At 41.7% G+C, this 17,659-nt stretch overlaps 1 protein-coding gene across 1 annotated transcript; it reads left to right on the top strand.

Annotated features, from left to right (window-relative positions):
- The first annotated feature begins 1,149 nt into the window (after positions 1 to 1,149).
- LOC131896907 (Golgi SNAP receptor complex member 2-like) lies at positions 1,150 to 1,789 on the top strand. Its single transcript, XM_059247738.1, has one exon. The coding sequence runs from the start codon at positions 1,150 to 1,152 to the stop codon at positions 1,780 to 1,782; it is 633 nt and encodes a 210-aa protein (XP_059103721.1). The 3' UTR covers positions 1,783 to 1,789.
- Positions 1,790 to 17,659: the final 15,870 nt, after the last annotated feature.

The raw sequence follows: 17,659 nt of genomic DNA, 5'->3' as shown, positions 1-17,659 counted from the left end.
TTGGCTAGGCAGGAAGTATAGGCGGGACAAAGAGAAGAATTCTGGGAAGTGGAAGGCAGAGAGAGGAGACACTGCCAGCCGCCACCATGACAAGCCACATGGGAAGATCCCGGTAAGCCACGAGCCATGTGGCAAGGTATAGATTAATGGAAATGGATTAATTTAAGATATAAGAATAGTTAGCAAGAAGCCTGCCATGGCCATACAGTTTGTAACTAATATAAGTCTCTGTGTTTACTTGATCGGGTCTGAGTGGCTGTGGGACTGGCGGGTGAGAGAGATTTGCCCTGACCGTGGGCCAGGCAGGAAAACTCTAGCTACACCACAAAGTTATTGTCATGGTAAAATCTGATGATATGGAGGAAGTTTTTGATAAACCAAGTTTTTTCAAACATAATAATGCACAGTAATTATCTCTGTAGTTCATAACTCTTTACTAACAGGTCAGCTCAAAGGCTTAGTTCATACTTGCTGCTCACAGTGTCATTTAATTGTGATAAAATTAAAAAATTCCCTTGTGTCCATGTATTTGTATATCTTCATGTCAGTTATTGTAGAGGATAAAGTACTCTGGCAAGGTTCTAGGTAGAGATGATGAAATACCACTAACCTGGGTAGTTTATGAACAATTTATATATATATATATATATATATATATATATATATATATATATATATATATATATTTCATATTTATGGATTCTGGAAAGCCCAGAGTCAGTCTTTGGCAGATTCACAGGTAGCAGCCACTAGCCATGACCTTGCACAATGAGTGACCAGCGAGATCTCAGGTATTCTTTCCCACCTGAGCTCTCATTATCCAATTTTCCCAAAGACATTCCAATACCACCACATTGTGTGTAGAATTTGGGCTTAAAAATTAAGGAGACTTTAGAACAACATAGAAAAGAGGGCAACAGGGTAAGCAGGTGACAAGGAAGGGTAGCCAGTACCTACCTCCACAGAGTAAGTTCTAATGGGAGAAAATAAAGTTTACAGAAATTTGTTATCTATGCACAACATTGGCAGAACTCTTCAGGTAGAGGGAACAGTTTGCACAAAGCCCCTGAGGCAGGAGTATGCCTCCCATGTGTAGTCACTTAAGAATTCAGTGAGGGCGGGAAGCCGCAGGCCGGCTTGGCCGGCGTCATGGAGCCTCTGTACCAACAAAGGCACACGCAGGTCCATGAGATCCAGTCTCACATGGGACGCCTGAAGATGGCAGGCAGGCAGTCTGTGCACTTAGTAGAAAACGAAATACAAGCAAGCATAGACCAGATATTCGGCCATCCAGAGCGTCTGGCGTCAAGCAAGGAAACCCCTAATAAAAGGCAGAATGCCAAACTCCGTGTCGACCAACTGAAGTACGATGTCCAGCACCTGCAGACTGCCCTCAGGAACTTCCAGCACCGGCGCTATGCCAGGGAGCAGCAGGAGAGGCAGCGAGAGGAGCTTCTGTCTCGCACCTTTACCACTAACGACTCTGACACCACCATACCCATGGATGAATCACTGCAATTTAACTCCTCCCTCCAGAACATTCACCATGGCATGAATGACCTCTTTGGAGGCGGGCACAGTATTCTGGAGGGACTGAGGGCCCAGAGACTGACCTTGAAGGGGACTCAGAAAAAGATCCTTGACATTGCCAAGATGCTCGGCCTGTCCAACACAGTGATGAGGCTAATTGAGAAGCGGGACTTCCAGGACAAGTACTTCATGATTGGTGGGATGCTGCTCACCTGTGCAGTTATGTTCCTTGTAGTCCAGTACCTGACATGAGCCAGCTGCACCCAGCACGGAGAGTCTTCCTACTGTGTGCACATGTGCAAGCAAGAAGTGGGCTGGGAGGCCACCTTTTAAAATGTATGCCTTAACTGTGAAGACACCCCCCCCCCCCGGACTAATTGTGGCTTAGTATCAAAAAAAAAAAAAAAAAAAGAATTCAGTGAGGGCTGGAGAGATGGCTTAGAGGTTAAGAGCACTGGGTGTTCTTCCAGAGGTCCTGAGTTCAATTCCCAGTGTCCACATGGTGGCTCACAACCATCTATAATGAGGTCTGATGCCCTCTTCTGGCCTGCAGACACACATGCAGGCAGACCACTGTATATTTAATGAATAAATAAATCTTATAAAAGAGAAGAAGAAGAAGAAGAAGAAGAAGAAGAAGAAGAAGAAGAAGAAGAAGAAGAAGAAGAAGAAGAAGAGAAATTGAATTCAGTGAAACTGGATCAGAGCACAGAAAATGTCAAAATGAAGCTGGGAGAAAATATCTCCTGAGTTCCTAGAAGGCTACATGTAGAGGCAACTAGAAGGTTTGCAGAGCATAATGCAGGAGCTAGAGCAGCATTATGTCAAAAGACTTGACATGCTGTCTTGATGGTATGATCTGGAGCTGTGAGGGTAGCTCCCACAACCAAGCCCTTACAAAGTGATCTGTGGGCCTGAGGTTAGAGGCGACGGAAGTTTGGGCCAGGGACAACAGTGCAGATGGTGATAAATGTTTGGGTTGGGGGTGTATTTTGAAGATAGAGCCAACAGGATCACTGTGTAAATTGGATATCAGATGGGAAAGGAGTCTGTGAATAATTTTTTACAATGCCTTAATTCAACTTCTGTCCACAAAAAGCTCCCCAAAGAAATTACTTAACCTGTAAAGGTTGAGGAGCTTGTAGAGGGAAGGTGAGGATTAACTATGATTATGTCTTTCTAAACACCTTTGACTTAGAGATAAGATTGCAAAGAGAAGAATTTTGTGGAGACTAAAGGGACTAATATTTATTTTATCCGGTGGCTTATGACTTACAAAGGGAGATGAAACAGAAGGCAGCTATAGGCCTAGCAGAAATGTGGGCTCCCTAAAGGAGTGAAGCAGGAAATTAGCTGGCTTGGTGCAAACTGCAGAACTGAGCCACTGATACGTGAGTTCTGCCCAACTATCTACTACCCCCAGTTTCTTCACATGTAAAATGAATACTGAAACCACAGGTGTTATAAAGATTAGCGAAATCTGTTTGTGGAAAAGATGTAGGGTAGTACTGAGAAGTCAAGAGAGATGCAGAGGTGGATGTGTGCAGTGTGTGTGTGTGTGTGTGTGTGTGTGTGTGTGTGTGTGTGTACATGTGGGAGAGAGAGAGAGAGAGAGAGAGAGAGAGAGAGAGAGAGAGAGAGAGAGAGAGAGCGAGAGCACCTGGTGTGAGCTTTGGAAACATCAAAGCCCTCCCACCCCCAGTGACACACTTGCTCCAACAAGGCCACACCTCCTGCAATAAGGCCATACCTTCTAATCCTTCCCAAACAGTTACACTGCCTGGGGACTATGCGTCCAAACATATGAATGTATGGGCTCCACCCATACATTCAAACCACCATACTTTCTCTATATACCTGGAATTCACTCTCTTTTGATTCAATTAAGCTTAAATAAGAACATGTATGTGAAAGCATGTGCAAGAATGTTTAATATTGAGACTCAAAACAAGAGGCTCCTTAAACATCAAGCAGAATTTTAGTGTAAACTGTAAAAGATGCAACTTAAATAAGAAAAATAACTTATTCAGTGAATGTATACCAAGACTTCTATACATCTTTTATGAAAAACATTCTTAGAATCTATTAAGGGGCATATATATTTCTATAGAGAGTTATAGTTTATTCTTGGCAAGGAAAACTCAGTACCGTAAATGCCCATCTTTCAGCAAAGTAAAAATTTAACGGAAATAACAAAATGACTCCCTCTACCCCCCGCGTTAGACAATGTCCCTTAAGTATTCCCAGAGACATGTTTCTGGCAAGGTAAAATCTCTGCTCTTTTTCTCTAGTCTTTAAAATACACTGTATAAAGTCTTACCAGTTAATATGATGCATTGTTGCATCAAACATAGATAGAATGAGTTGATTTCCACAAAACAAGTTTTAATGGTTTTGAAAATAGTGGGTAGACTTTAGTGTAAATATTAAGGTGAAAATTGCTGGAAAAAACAGCAAAGAGAGACCAAAGGTGCAATCCACTGGACTCTAGCTTGGTGAATTGATGAGTTTAATAAGGAACTACTTATTAGGAATTATGAGTTTAATATGAGCTCCTTGCAGGAACATGAACAACCCAAATAAACCTTTCTGTCTTCTCGCGAAGTTAACTGCCTACATATCCTCAGGTAGGGGCAGGTCCTGGGAGCCCCTCTTCTGCCCATAATGGAATGTTAATAGGCCCAATCTTGTGCAGGTCTCCTAGGTAATCACAGACAATTTTGTAAAAAGCTGTAGAAGCAGTCATTCGCTCTGTCACAAACGAAGCTAGTGACTTGCAACTCATACACTAGAGCCATACTTCTGTGGCACCATGATCCAAGGCTGAGAGAGTTTGCTTTCTTTTGTATTTAAACCAACACTGAGCATTTTATGTCTTCAAGTAGAATTTCTTCCTTACATCTCTTGAAAAGTTGAGGCTTCACAGTGGGGCCAAATTTACTCTGTAAAATTTTCAACTATAGACATAAAGGATATACATGTAAACTATGAAAATCTGTGAACTATAGACAGGTAGGATATACCTACCTGTCCATAGTTGACCTATTTCGTTATTTTTTTACAGTATGACCTTTAATGTTGCAGTTTCTCAACTAAGATGTGTTGGTTGCTGCATTTTATGAAAGTTTGAATGAGTGCCTCTAATTTTCTTGTGGTGGAGATGCTGGGCTCAGGGAGACAGTGTTGGAAGGTGATGTGGAGATATCAACAGTTGGAGCCTAGTGGAGGAGGCTTAGTTCACTGAAGATATGCCTTCAGAAGGGCTTGTGACACCCTCTCCTTGTCTGCCTTCCTGCTCAGTGACATGATCTGTTTCTCCCAAGGCTACTATCTACCACAACATATCACAGCTGAGTAGGCCTCTCACCAGAGTCTGCACCACACCTTTTGGACTTTAAGCTTTCAAAACTGTGAATTAATTATACCATTTTTCATTATAAAGCTACTATGCCTCAGGTTCTTTGTTATAGCAATAAAAAATAGATTAATATACTCATCAACTGAAGATATAATAATCCAAACCCAGGACTGCTACAAAATTCAGATACATCATGCTTTTTGTCTAAAATGTTTATTTAGTTTTTTTATTTATTTTTTCCATTTGTGATTCTTCCATGATACCAAGTCGTGGAGCAGCATCTTGTCTGGTGATTTTAGCATATAAAACTGTTTAAAGAAAATGCCTTTGCTGTTTGGTCCTTGAAATATTAAAAGAAGGTATGCACAGGCTTAGTTGTTCAGTGGAAACTTCAGTTTACCCAATGTTTGGCTTCTGTGTGTAGAGAAAGTTTGAGAGTCCTTTTTCTATTTCATATGTTTTCTAATTCCTTCTAATTTGCTATGGCACATAAGCTTTGAGTGGAGAACAAGCTCCATTCAATCTTATCAGGAAAGCTTTCAGCCTACCACTGCCGTTCCCTAAGCTATGTGTTTTATGCTGGGGATTTCTTGCCAAGTAGCAGCAAAGCTGGGTTTATATTGGAAATCTGTCAAATTGTTGTAAAAACTCTTGATTGGATTAGCCATTTACCAGGTTCTCTGGCCTGCTGTTGCACTGAGTTGCTAAAGCTGCTCAGCTGGTCCCAGCGCAGGTGTGCCGTCTTGACACAGACTCTTTCTTTACACCATCGTGTTTGAGGATTAAATATTTTTAGGAGGATTATGATGAAAAAATCACTGAGAGCAACTTTATGTTTTACTAATCAGTTAGGTTAGCTTACACCCAGTGACTACCTGCTCAGACACTCAGCAATCCCGAAAACATGGTTGTGGAGTGCCAGAGCAGAGGAGGGGAGCTTAACTCACCTCCAGAGAAACTGATGCTTTTAAGGGAATTTAAAATGTGCAAATAGCAGAAATGCCTAATACTTAACTGCCATTGCTGTGAGGCAGTGCCAAAATCTTCACATCTGAGGACAGTATAGAGGAACTAAGCAGGGCTCATAGGGGCCCACAGAGACTGAAGCAGCAATCACAGAGCCTGTGTGGTGCTGTGCTAGGTCCTCTGCATACATTTCTGGTTGTTAGCTTGGTGTTTTTGTGGGACTCCTAACAGTGGGAGTAGGTGTATGTATCTCTGACTCTTTTGCCTGCTCTTGGGACGTTTTTCCTCCTACTGGGTTGCATCGTCCAACCTTGATGTGAGGGTATGTGCCTAGTCTTACTGTATCTTGTATCAAGATTCAGGTTGATAGACATGGGAGGCCTGCTTTTTTCTAAAGGGAAATGAAAGAGGAGTAGATCTGGGGGAGGGGGGGAGGGGAGAAGGGAATTTGGAGGAGTAGAGGGAGGGGAAACTCTGGTTGGGTTGTATTGTATGAAAGAAGAATAAATAAAAATAAAGGTGTTTTTGGAAAATAATCTTATAGTGAAGGGTTGAAAGAAAATTAAGAGTAGATCCTGGAAGGAACATAGTTTGTTGTAATGAAAACAACAACAACAAAAGAAAAACAAGTTGAGAAATACTCTATAGACAGACACTGTTTAACCATAGAGCATTAATAAGAAAACTGGTCCTGTGTGTGTAACCAAGACAACGTTTTAAATGAGCTATCATTTAAAGTGTAAAACTAACATCAAGATGGGGCCATTGGGTGCCCCACTCCCAGCTGTGTTGGGTTGTTGCTTCATTGATTTGACACAAGATGGAGTGATCTGGGAAGAGAAAATGCCTCCATCAGATTGGCCTATAGTCAAATCTGTGGGTGGCGTTGTTCTTGATTAATGGTTGATATGGGAGGTACCAGGAGGGCCTAGCCCACTATGGCTGATGCTACATCTGGCAGGTGGGCCTGGGTACAAAAACAAGCAAACTGAGCAAGCTATGAAGAGCAATCATGGAGAGCAAGCCAGTAGACAGGACTCCTCCATGACCTATGCCTCCTATTCCTGCCCTGAATTCCCTTCACGGTAGGTGCAAACTATAAACTGAAAGAAACCCTTCCTTCCCACAGTGGCTTTTGGTCATGGTGTTTTATCATAGCAATAGAAACCTAACTAAGATACCCTCGGCACACCACACAGATCCACACACAGACATACAGACCCAAACACCACACTGAATCCAACATCTAATATCACCCGAGACAACAGCGTTTTTCTAGATTAGCAACCCTAGTGCTAATTATCTGGATCAACAGACCAGAAGGTGTTCACCAGCACAACAATCAAGAAAAGAACAAATGCCCATTCAAAACAAGGGGAAAGTCAGTAACTTTTAAAAGACATGAACAAGCAGTGAAAATGATCATTAGTTATATACGATATAAAGAACATCATACAATTCACATTGAAAAGTAGTTTTTATGAGCCTTAGGTGACTTTGAATGTAAAGATTCTCAGATGCTTGCCTCTGTGGACTGAGATGGTCTAGGACAGTGATTCTCAACCTTCCTAATGCTGTGACCCTTTAATACAGTTCCTCATGCTGTGGTGACCACCAACCATAAAATTATTTTGTTGCTATTTCATAACTATAACTTTGCTACTGTTACAAATCATAATGTAAATATCTGATATGCAATCCCAAAGGATTCATGACTCACACATTGAGAACCACCAGGAAGATGTAAAAATTAGTAGGAGTCAGGGGACAGATCCAAAGGAAAAAAGAAACCCCTATGTCAGAGCTTCCATTTAGCAGATGATAAAAAAAAATCTTCAAGTGAGATTTTTGTAGTCGTTATTGTTTGTTTGTTTGCTTGCTTGTTTAATTTTGTTTTTAATTAGGCACTGACATAAAGATGTCCAGTCTGGTGAACAGACAAAATAAGGAGAAGCCTTCCACGAACAGTTTCTTTAGAAGTGATTGGGGAGAGGTGGCAGCATCAGAAAGTCTTTGTTACACAGTGGATTCTTACTGCCAAAGTGGGAGATGTGAGGCAGAGTTCTGTTCTGGGGAAGTCAATTTGTCAGGAGCCTGAGAATGCGAAGCTGTGGTCTCAAAAAGAGACTAGTGTCCCAGGGAGAAAACTGAAAAGTATTGGCTGTGCACACATCCTTGGCCACATGGAGAATATTAGAATTGTGAAAACATTGGTGGGCTATGGTTTTGCTCATGCATCATGAAGAGGTATAATGAATGATCTTTAAATTTGCTGGTGCAACTTGCTGCAGTCACGTATAAAGCACCACAAGGGACTCCTGGCACACAAAGATCTCAGTAAGCACAGGGGATATTAAAAACATTGAAGAAGCTTCATGCTACTATGAAAATATAATAGAGTAGGAAATGAGAAATGCTTTCCATTTATTTTTTAAATGAGCTATGTTGTGTAATTTAAACTACGTAAGTTACATAAAATGTATTGTATCAGTCTTTCATCTGCCTAACTTGTCTTGCTCTGCTTGCCATTTGGAAACACTACAGTGCTTTAACCTACCACGTTCATCTCTCACAAGAACTGCCCTGCCTTCCTACTTTATTGCATTATTCCATCTTCTTCAGCATGCCACTCTGCTCCCTGATTTACTTACATTGCTTCTAATGTCCTGTACAGACTGGGTTCTATATTCTCTAATCATCCTTCAAAAGCTGTCTCACGCTATTTCTCCTCTTAACACTTTCCTGGCTTCCCTTCACTGAGATCCTGAGTTATCCTTGCATTTTCCCACTGATAACCAAGTCTGTGGTATAAGACATCACAGTCCTGGAATAGTATTTATAAAGCTGAGCTTGGTCCAAGCACTTAGATAGCTTTTCTGTGGTTAGAAATCTCCTAACCACACTGTACAGGTGACCATAGCAACCGTAGAGAGAATGCTTGCTCTTGGTCTGACTTGAGTATAATTAGATCCAATGTGAAATATGTACACAAAGATCTCTACTAGTTTCTAACAAAGCACAGCTTTCACTTGACAGTAAAAAAACTTCTACTTGACTGTCAATATATAGCCCCAAATAGCCCCCTCCCCCAACCCCCTGCTCTGTAGCCTCTTCTTCATGCTCTCCCCAGGGTCAGGGGACAGATGAACAGTATGACAGAGAAACCATGTAAATGAGCAGGTAAGATGAAAGAAACCCGGAACTTCCTCACTACAGGAGGAAGTGAAGCTTGATCAACATTCTAGCTTCACTTGTCGGAGCCCACAGAGGTTTCCCAGTGAGATCTGAGCTTGCTTTACACAGCAGGGCTGCATAAGGGAATGACTTGACCACATACGTGCTTACCAGGTGTTTGGAAGGGTCTGCACTTGGCTGTTCAGTATGCTTTGGTTTAGTGAGGGGCTATACTAGAGTTTTCCTGCCTGGCCCATAGTCAGGACAAATCTCTCTCACCTGCCAGTCCCACAGCCGCTCAGACCCAACCAAGCAAACACAGAGACTCATATTGGTTACAAATTGTATGGCAGTGGCAGGCTTCTTGCTAATTTTTCTTACAGCTTAAATCAATCCATTTCTATAAATCTATACCTTGCCACGTGGCTCGTGGCTTACTGGCATCTTCACATGCTGCTTGTCATCATGGCGGCTGACAGTGTCTCTCCAACTCAGCCTTCCACTTCCCAGCTTTATTCTCCTCCTTGTCCCACCTATACTTCCTGCCTGGCCACTGGCCAATCAGTGATTTATTTACCAACCAATCAGAGCAACACATTTGCCATACAGAACATCCCACAGCAAGGGGAAGGTCTTTTGGCCCGCCCCTTGGCATTGTTAGCAGAAGCCCTTTTGAATAGACAGAAGGGGCTGGTGGATTTGATCCAGCTCCTCTGGAAGCTATCCTATGTTTTTCTGTCTTTCTCATCTCTGCTATCTTTCTATCTACAAATTCCTTATTCCTCTGTCCTCCTCATAGGAACCCTTTAAAAAGGTGGGAGCTGGCCTCCCACATTCACTGATGCTAGAAAAAAAGGTTAGAATAAAGGGAGAAAAGAGGCCTAAAGGGAAGTTCTAGGCACGGTGTGCAAGATGCAGATGTCTCTGATAGCTAATAATCAAATAGCCATTCTACAGAGATTTCCCTATTGGAAACGTTTTCTGCCTCAGAATTCTTTCTATCAAACAACAACAAAAGAATGATTTTATTGTTTCTACCATCATATCTACTTGAAAATACTTGTTTGGAATTGTACAGGAAAAAGAAGCTGAAGTCAAGCCAGTTAAATCGTCCACTTAGAAGATGTTTTTCTGCATTCTTGAACTGTGTCCTGGTTAGATTTTGTCAACTTGACTCAAGCTAGAGTTATCTGGGAAGAGAAACCTCAACTGAGAGAATGCCTCTATCAGATTTCCCATAGGCAAGTCTATAGGGCGTTTTCTCCGTAAACAATTGATGTGGGAGGTCCCAGCTCACCGTGGGCAGCACTGTTCCTGGACATGTGGTTATGAGTGGTCTAAGAAAGCAGGCTGAGACAGCTATGGGGAGTAAGTCAGTCAGTTAGGAGCATTCCTCCATGATCTCTGCCTTAGCTCCTGCCTCCAAGCTCCTGCCCTGCTTGAGTCCCTGCCCTGGCTTCTCTACATAAAGGTTCACAAGTAGAAGCAGTAAGGTGAAATGAACCCTTTCATCTTCAAGTTGCTTAAGGGCGTGGTCTTTATCACAGCATTAGAAACCTAACCAGGACCATCTGCAAATGAAAAGAACTCCCGGATAAAATTCCTGACAATAAGCGCCATTGTCCTTCCTTCAGCTGTCCAGGCTCTAGTTCTGCACTCTCAGAAACAGAACACAACAGAAACCTCTAGAAGTCCAATGTGATAAAGAAACTGGAACAGAACGGACTGCTGTGGAGGAAGAGCCAGATTTTTGTATACTCCCAGGAATGACATCCAATACAAATGTCAGGAGACTTGAAAACGCTCTGTCCTGCTGCATCTTGTCTTTGGGGAGGAAAGACTTCTCACTGCATTACTTTAGGACATTCTTTAGAATAATCTTATATTTTTTCAGGACATGAAGTTTCACTATTTCCCTGAAAATTTTTCTTTGTTGTTTTCAGACTAAATTAATTCTATTTGTTTTTCTCCCCTTTCCAACTCTCCTAATAAGGCCCCTGTATGGCTATGGCTAATTAATTTTATCCTATTTATGGCTAATAAATTTTATCCCAGTATGATGATTGGTACTTGGGTTTCTATGACAGCTGGAGTAAAGGTGAGCTCACTTCTACTCTTTTTGTGGTTAGTTTTGGTAAATTCACTTTCTGAGCTGATCTTCCAAAAAAGAAGTTTATGGATTTGTAAAGCTGAAAGGGAAAATTCAAAATACATTAGAACATCATTTTTTTCTTTTTCCTATTTATTCTTCTCTCACATAATACATCCTGACCGCAGCCTCCACTCCTCCTAGCACCCCATCCACCCCACCCCCCACTCTTCCCTCTGCCCCAGATCCACTCCTCCTCCAGTTCCCTTCAGAAAACAGTAAGCCTCCCAGCACTATCATGAGCATAACAAGATGCAATAAGACTAGGCACAAACCCTCATAATAAGGCTAGACAAGGCAACCCAGTGGGGAGGAAAAGGGTCTTACGATCAGGCAAAAGAGTCAGAGACATCCTCATTCCCACTATTGAGAGTTCCACAAACACCCCAAGCTAAACAACCACAGCTTGTATGCAGAGGGCCTAGCACAGACCTATGCAGGCTCCTCCATGATTGTTGCTTTAGTCTCTGTGAGCACCCATGAGATCTGCTTAGTTGATTCTGTGAGACATGCTCTCTTGGTGTCCTCTACCCCTCTGGCTCCTTTAGTCCTTCCTCCCCCTTGTCTGCAGGGTTCCTTGAGCTCCATCTAATATTTGTCTGTAGGCCTCTACATCTGCTCCTATCACCTGCTGGAGGGAGCCTCTCTGATGGTAATTGGACTAGGCACTGGTCTACTAATTTAGAGTATAGCAGAATATCTTTAGAAATCATTTCACTGACTTATTTATTTATTTATTTATTTATTTATTTAATGTCAGTCTTGTTTGGTTCTACCTTAGATCTCTGGGCCATCCAGCTTCTGGTTCCTGGACACCCAGGCAGTGTTGGGCATAGGCTCCCTCTCCTGGCTTGGGCCTCAAGTTAGACCAGCCATTGGTTGGCTACTCTCACAAGCTCTGAGCCACCATTGCCCCTGAATATCTCTCAGGCAGTCAGGTGTTAGCCGAAGGTTTTGTGACTGGGTTGGTATTCCAGTTCCACAACTGGGAGCCTTGCCTGGTTACGGAAGATGGCTGGTTCCGCCTCTGTATCCTCCGTTACTAGGTATCCTCACTAGGGCCACCCTCACAGGTTCCAGGAAGCTTCCATTGCACTAGGTTTCCACATGGCTCCATAATGCCCCCCTATTCCAGTCATCTCTCCCTGTACTCTCTCCCTCCTTCCATCCATCCCCTACCTGGTCCTTCCTATTCTCATCCCCATACACCTACAGTCCACCTGCAAAATCTATTTTGTTTCAGCCATTGAAAGCTAGGCTCACAACTGAAATGAACATCATTCTTAATGAGCATTTCTGAACTACTACATTATTGCCAGGTCCAAAGTAAATTTCAATTCCCCAAACTCCAAAAGGTGGTCCAAATATTCAGAAACAAGCTCAACCTGGACTATAGGTGGTTTGATAAAAGCCAGTGTTCCTGAGGAATTTGTGAAAATAGTTCCTATGTGTGAAAGGGAGCCATTTCCCTTACCTCTGGCAGAAGGGTCATATGACTCTCCATTGACATATGCCTGTGATTGCATATCAAAGCCCATGCTGACCTCTAGGCTCCCTTGGTATCATAAGAACCTGTTAGACATTTCAAAGTCCACATTAGCATCCTAACCCTTTTCACCTTCCCAGTCTTCCTGCCTACCAGATGCCCATTTGTTCTCTTTATAATGGCAAGGTTCGTCCCCCTGCCCCTGCTAGTCTTATTCTGTTTTCTCAATTCTCTGTCCCCTGCTATTTGTTCTCTTGCAGATAGTCCAGGTCATGACCAGTCTGCTGACCATGCTCAGTCCATGTTTTCTCTTTGTGCTCTGAACTCTTCCAGATGTCTTTAGATATTTTCTCTCTTTTACTTACAACAAAAACCTCCCTTTAACTATACTATGGACGACTATGCCAGTTATTATGAGCATGAATGATGTTGATTGCTCTCTGCTCAGATATCTCCATGGAGAGTTTCTTTTCAGTTCCATTTGTGTTAGATATAGGGAAAAATAGGTATATTGTTACAGGAGACACCAAAGGCCACATGCTCTTACAAAATCTGTCTTATTAGTTCTGAACAGTTGTAAATTCCTCAGATAAACACCAAACCTTTACTTCCACAACAAGCAATGCATTTTAGATTACAGCTTACTTGGCAGGAGAAGTGGGCAATTTGGAATGCACAGGAGGAAATGATTGATCTCTTCCCTTCATGAGGTGAAGCTCTGATGGGAGGAACTAGCATGGGGATGCACAGGGAATGTGTTCCATGGCCAGACTTACACACGTTGGGAGAGATACCACAAAGAAAGTATGGAGAAATTGGAAAAAAAATTGTTCATTGCACTCTTAAAAAAACTAGCATCCTCATATGAGAAAGAATATCAGAATATCAGGGTTTGTCTTTTTTGTTGTTGTTGTTCTTACTGTTTTGTTTTTCCAGACAGGGTTTCTCTGTGTAACAACCCTGGATGTTCTGGAACTCACTCTGTAGACCAGGCTGGTCTCCATTTCACAGAGATCCACCTGCCTCTGTCTCCCAAGTGCTGGGGTTAAAGGCATGCGCTACCACTGCCTGGCCAGGGTTTGTCTCTTTGGGCCTGAGTTATCTGACTGAGTATAATTTTCTTTCCTGTTCTATCCATTTAAATGCAAATCACATAATTTCATTTTTCTTCACAGGTGAGTAATATTACATTGTATATGTATACTATATTTTTATTGTCCAGTCATCAGCTAATGGACAACTAGTTTTACTCCATTTCTTAGCTGTCTAGAATAGAGCAGTGTCTTAGTTACTGTTCTATTGCTGTGACAAAACACCATGGCCAAGACAATATATAAAAGAAAGCATTTAATTAGAGGTTTGCTTACAGTTTCAGAGGGTTAGCCCCTAACTCTGATCATGATTGTGGGGAGTGTGGTGTCAGGCAGCAGTCATGGCAGTGGAGTAGCAGCTAAGAACGTATATTCTGATACACAGACAGCAGGTAGAAAGAGAGATTAAGGCCACCCCCAGTGATATGCCTCCTCCAACAAGACCACACCTCCTAATCATTCCTAAATAGTCCATCACCTGGGAGCCATACATTCAAATATATGAGCCTATGGGGGCCATTCTTATCTAAACCACTACAAGCAGCAGCTATGGATGTGCAAGTATCTTTGTAGTAAGACATTCTTTGAGTATCTGCTGGGAGTGGTCTAGCTGGACCATGATGGTAATTCTGTTTCTGTTTCTCTTAGAACCCTCCAGGCTTGTTTCCAAAGTGGCTGTTGTAGTTTACATACCCAACAGTGGTGTACAGGGCTTCCTGTTTCCCACACTCATGCCAGCATTTATTGTCGTTTGTATTCCTGATGATGACCACTCTGACTGGTATAGGCAAAGTTTTCCATCTCAGCAGCTGCTTTCAAATTGCCACACAGAGGCTTATATTAATTGTAAATGCTTGGCCAATAGCTCAGGCTTGTTACTAGCCAACTCTTACACTTAATTAACCCATATTTCTTATTTATGCTCTGCCATGTGGTTCATGGCTTGTTACATCATTTTCTACATGTCCTGCTTCCTTGGCAGCTTTCTGGCTTCTCTCTGACTCCACCCTTCTTGATCCCAGCCTCCTCTGTGTCTGGCTGTCCCAGCTATACTTCCTGTCTACCTACCAGCCAGCCAGCTTTTTATTAACAATGAGAGCAACACCTATTTACTGTGTACAGAAGGATTATTCCACAGTTGACAGGAGTGAGATGGAATCTTAAAGCAGTTTTAATCTGTATTTCCCTTGTGGCCAAGGACATTGAGCTATTTTAGAAATGTTTCTTGTTTGTTTATATTTCTTTTCTTTTCTTTTTTTTTGAGAATTTTCCTTTTCAGATCCATAGTCTACTTTTTTTTTTAATTGGGTTGCTTGTTTTCCTGATGTTTAGCTTTTTTAGTTCTTTGTATTTTCTAGACACTCTGTCGTATGACTAGCTGGCAAAATTTTACTCTCATTCCATGGGTTGTGTCTTCACTCAATTAACAATTTAATTTACAAAATAGAAGCTTTTTAGTTTTGTGGGATCCCATCTGTCAGTTGCTGTTTCATTTCTGTGGGACTAGAAAGTATACTCATCACTGTGGTGGAAGTTGAAGTGCACCCCCCACTTCCTCCCCTAGTGTTGTGGAAGTTGATGGGCCAGTGTTTGGGAGGACACATGCTAGGAGGGAGGATAGTAGACTATAGGGTAGATGAAAGTAGAGAGGGACAATCCTAGGTCCAGAAAGGATTACATAGATAGTGGAATGTCTTAGTTAGGGTTTCTATTGCTGTGAAGAGAAATCATGACCGTGGCAACACTTATAAAGGAAAACATAGAACTTAGTTTCATTCCACTTCCTGGTGCCCCTTTTCTCCTCAATCTGTACATTTTGTATTTTTACTTGCTCAGCTTGTTACTTTTCATTATAAATCTTCATAAGAGTGAACACTAGTAACCACATGACAGAGTCTATACTAGGCTGTTTTGAGATTTCCTTTGTCGATGCAATTAATCAAAAACTCTTCATTTTGGCCTCAGACAGACTTTTCAAACAAGGACAAAATCAGCCACATTCTTCACCAAAATTCACAAGAACAGTCTCTAGGCCACTCACTAAAATTCTTCTCTTCTGAAACCTCTTGAGCCAGACTTCCATAGTTCAAATCACACTCAGCACCACTGTCTTCCATGTTCCTACTAAGATGGCCCACTAAGCTCTGCTTAAAGCATTCCACTGCTTTCCTAATCCAAAGCCCCCAAATCCATATTCCATCAAACAAAATCATGGTCAGGCCTATCACAGCAATACTCTAATCTCCAGCACCAACTTTTGTCTTAGTTAGGGTTTCTATTGCTATGAAGAGACACCATGACCACAGCAACTCTTATAAGAAAACCATTTAATTGGGGTTGGTTTACAGTTTCAGAGGTTTAATCCATTATTGTCATGGCAAGAAGCATGGCGACATTCAGGCAGACATGGGGCCGGAGAAGGAGCTAAGATTATGATCCACAGGCACCAAGAGACTATGTGTCATACTGGGAATAGCTTGAACATATGAGACCTCAAAGCTTGCCACTACAGTGACATGCTTCCTCCAACAAGGCCATACCTTCTAACAGTGCCACTCCCTATGAATAAGCATTCAAACACTGTGGTGCTTTGATTAAAATGGCCCCCACAGGCTTATTATTGGAGTGCTTAGAAACCACCAAGGAGTGGGACTACTTGAAAGGATTAAAAAATTTAACAGTTGTGGCCTTGTTGGAGGAATTGTATTACTGGGGGTAGGCTTTGAGCTTTCAAAAGCCCATGCAAAGCCCAGGATCTCTTTCTCAGCCTGAGGACAAGGATGTGCCTCTCAGTTGGTGCTCCAGAACCATGGATGAAACTCTGAGTAAGCCTCTAATTAATACTTTCTTTTATAAGAGTTATTTTGTTCATGATATCTCTCCACAGCAATAGAATAGTAACTAGTACACTCACTTTCACACCATAGAGCATTTGAGGAGAGCTCTGGATGACAACGCTCTTCAAATAATCAAAAACTTAAAGCACAAAGGGTAAAGAACAGAAGTAGCCATGCCATAACCAATTTTACGTTGTAGATATGCTATTACATTCATTCTAAAAGAAGAAGGTGATGTAGAAAAAAATCAGAATTAAATTGAAAGAAAGTTCTTGGATTAAAATAATTTTGGCAATTTCTTTAAAACTCAAAAGATTGTGATATAAATTTGAGCAATATATAAAATAATAGAGAGAACTCAGGAAGTACATGTGAAGCTCTAGATCACCATAAGAGCAATCTTGAAGCAACAGAAATAAAAAACATATAAAGATCATCAAAGAAATATTAGCCAGGCATGGTTAAATGTGCATACCTTTAATCATAGCATTCAGTAGGCAAAAGCAGGTGGATCTCTGTGAGTTCAGGGCCAGCCTAGTCTACATAGAGTCCCAGACCAGCAAGGGCTACATAGAGAGACCCTGTCTTAAAAAAAAAGGAGAAGAAGAAGAGGAGGAAGTATTGTAAAATTATTTCTTTTCTGGGTGTACATTTATAAAATAAAGGAACCCACTATGTTCTTAGACAATGAAAAGGGAAAAGATTCATTCCAAGGGGTAACACAGTAAACACTTAAACCCATGAACTTGTTTATTTTTTTAGATTTATTTATTTATTTTTATGTATATGTGAATTTTACCTGCATGTGTGTATATGTACATATCATATGGGTGCCTGGCATCAGTGGAGGTCCAAGTGTGTTGGATCCCCTGGAACTGGAGTTGCACATGGTTGGGAACAACCAGGTGTGGACTGGGAACTAAATCCAGGTCCTCTGCAAGCATAGGAATTGCTCTTAACTGCTGAACCATTCTCTAGTCCCCATTAACAATAAACAAATGAACAGAGAAACACTTCCAATAAAAAATCGAGTCATAAGAAAAAAGACAGAAGAGGAATGGGACCAGT

Source organism: Peromyscus eremicus, chromosome 20, assembly GCF_949786415.1.
Source record: "Peromyscus eremicus chromosome 20, PerEre_H2_v1, whole genome shotgun sequence".
NCBI classification, from domain to species: Eukaryota; Metazoa; Chordata; class Mammalia; order Rodentia; family Cricetidae; genus Peromyscus; species Peromyscus eremicus.
Note: the sequence above shows the minus strand (reverse complement) of the source record. Positions and strands in the feature narration are given on the sequence as shown.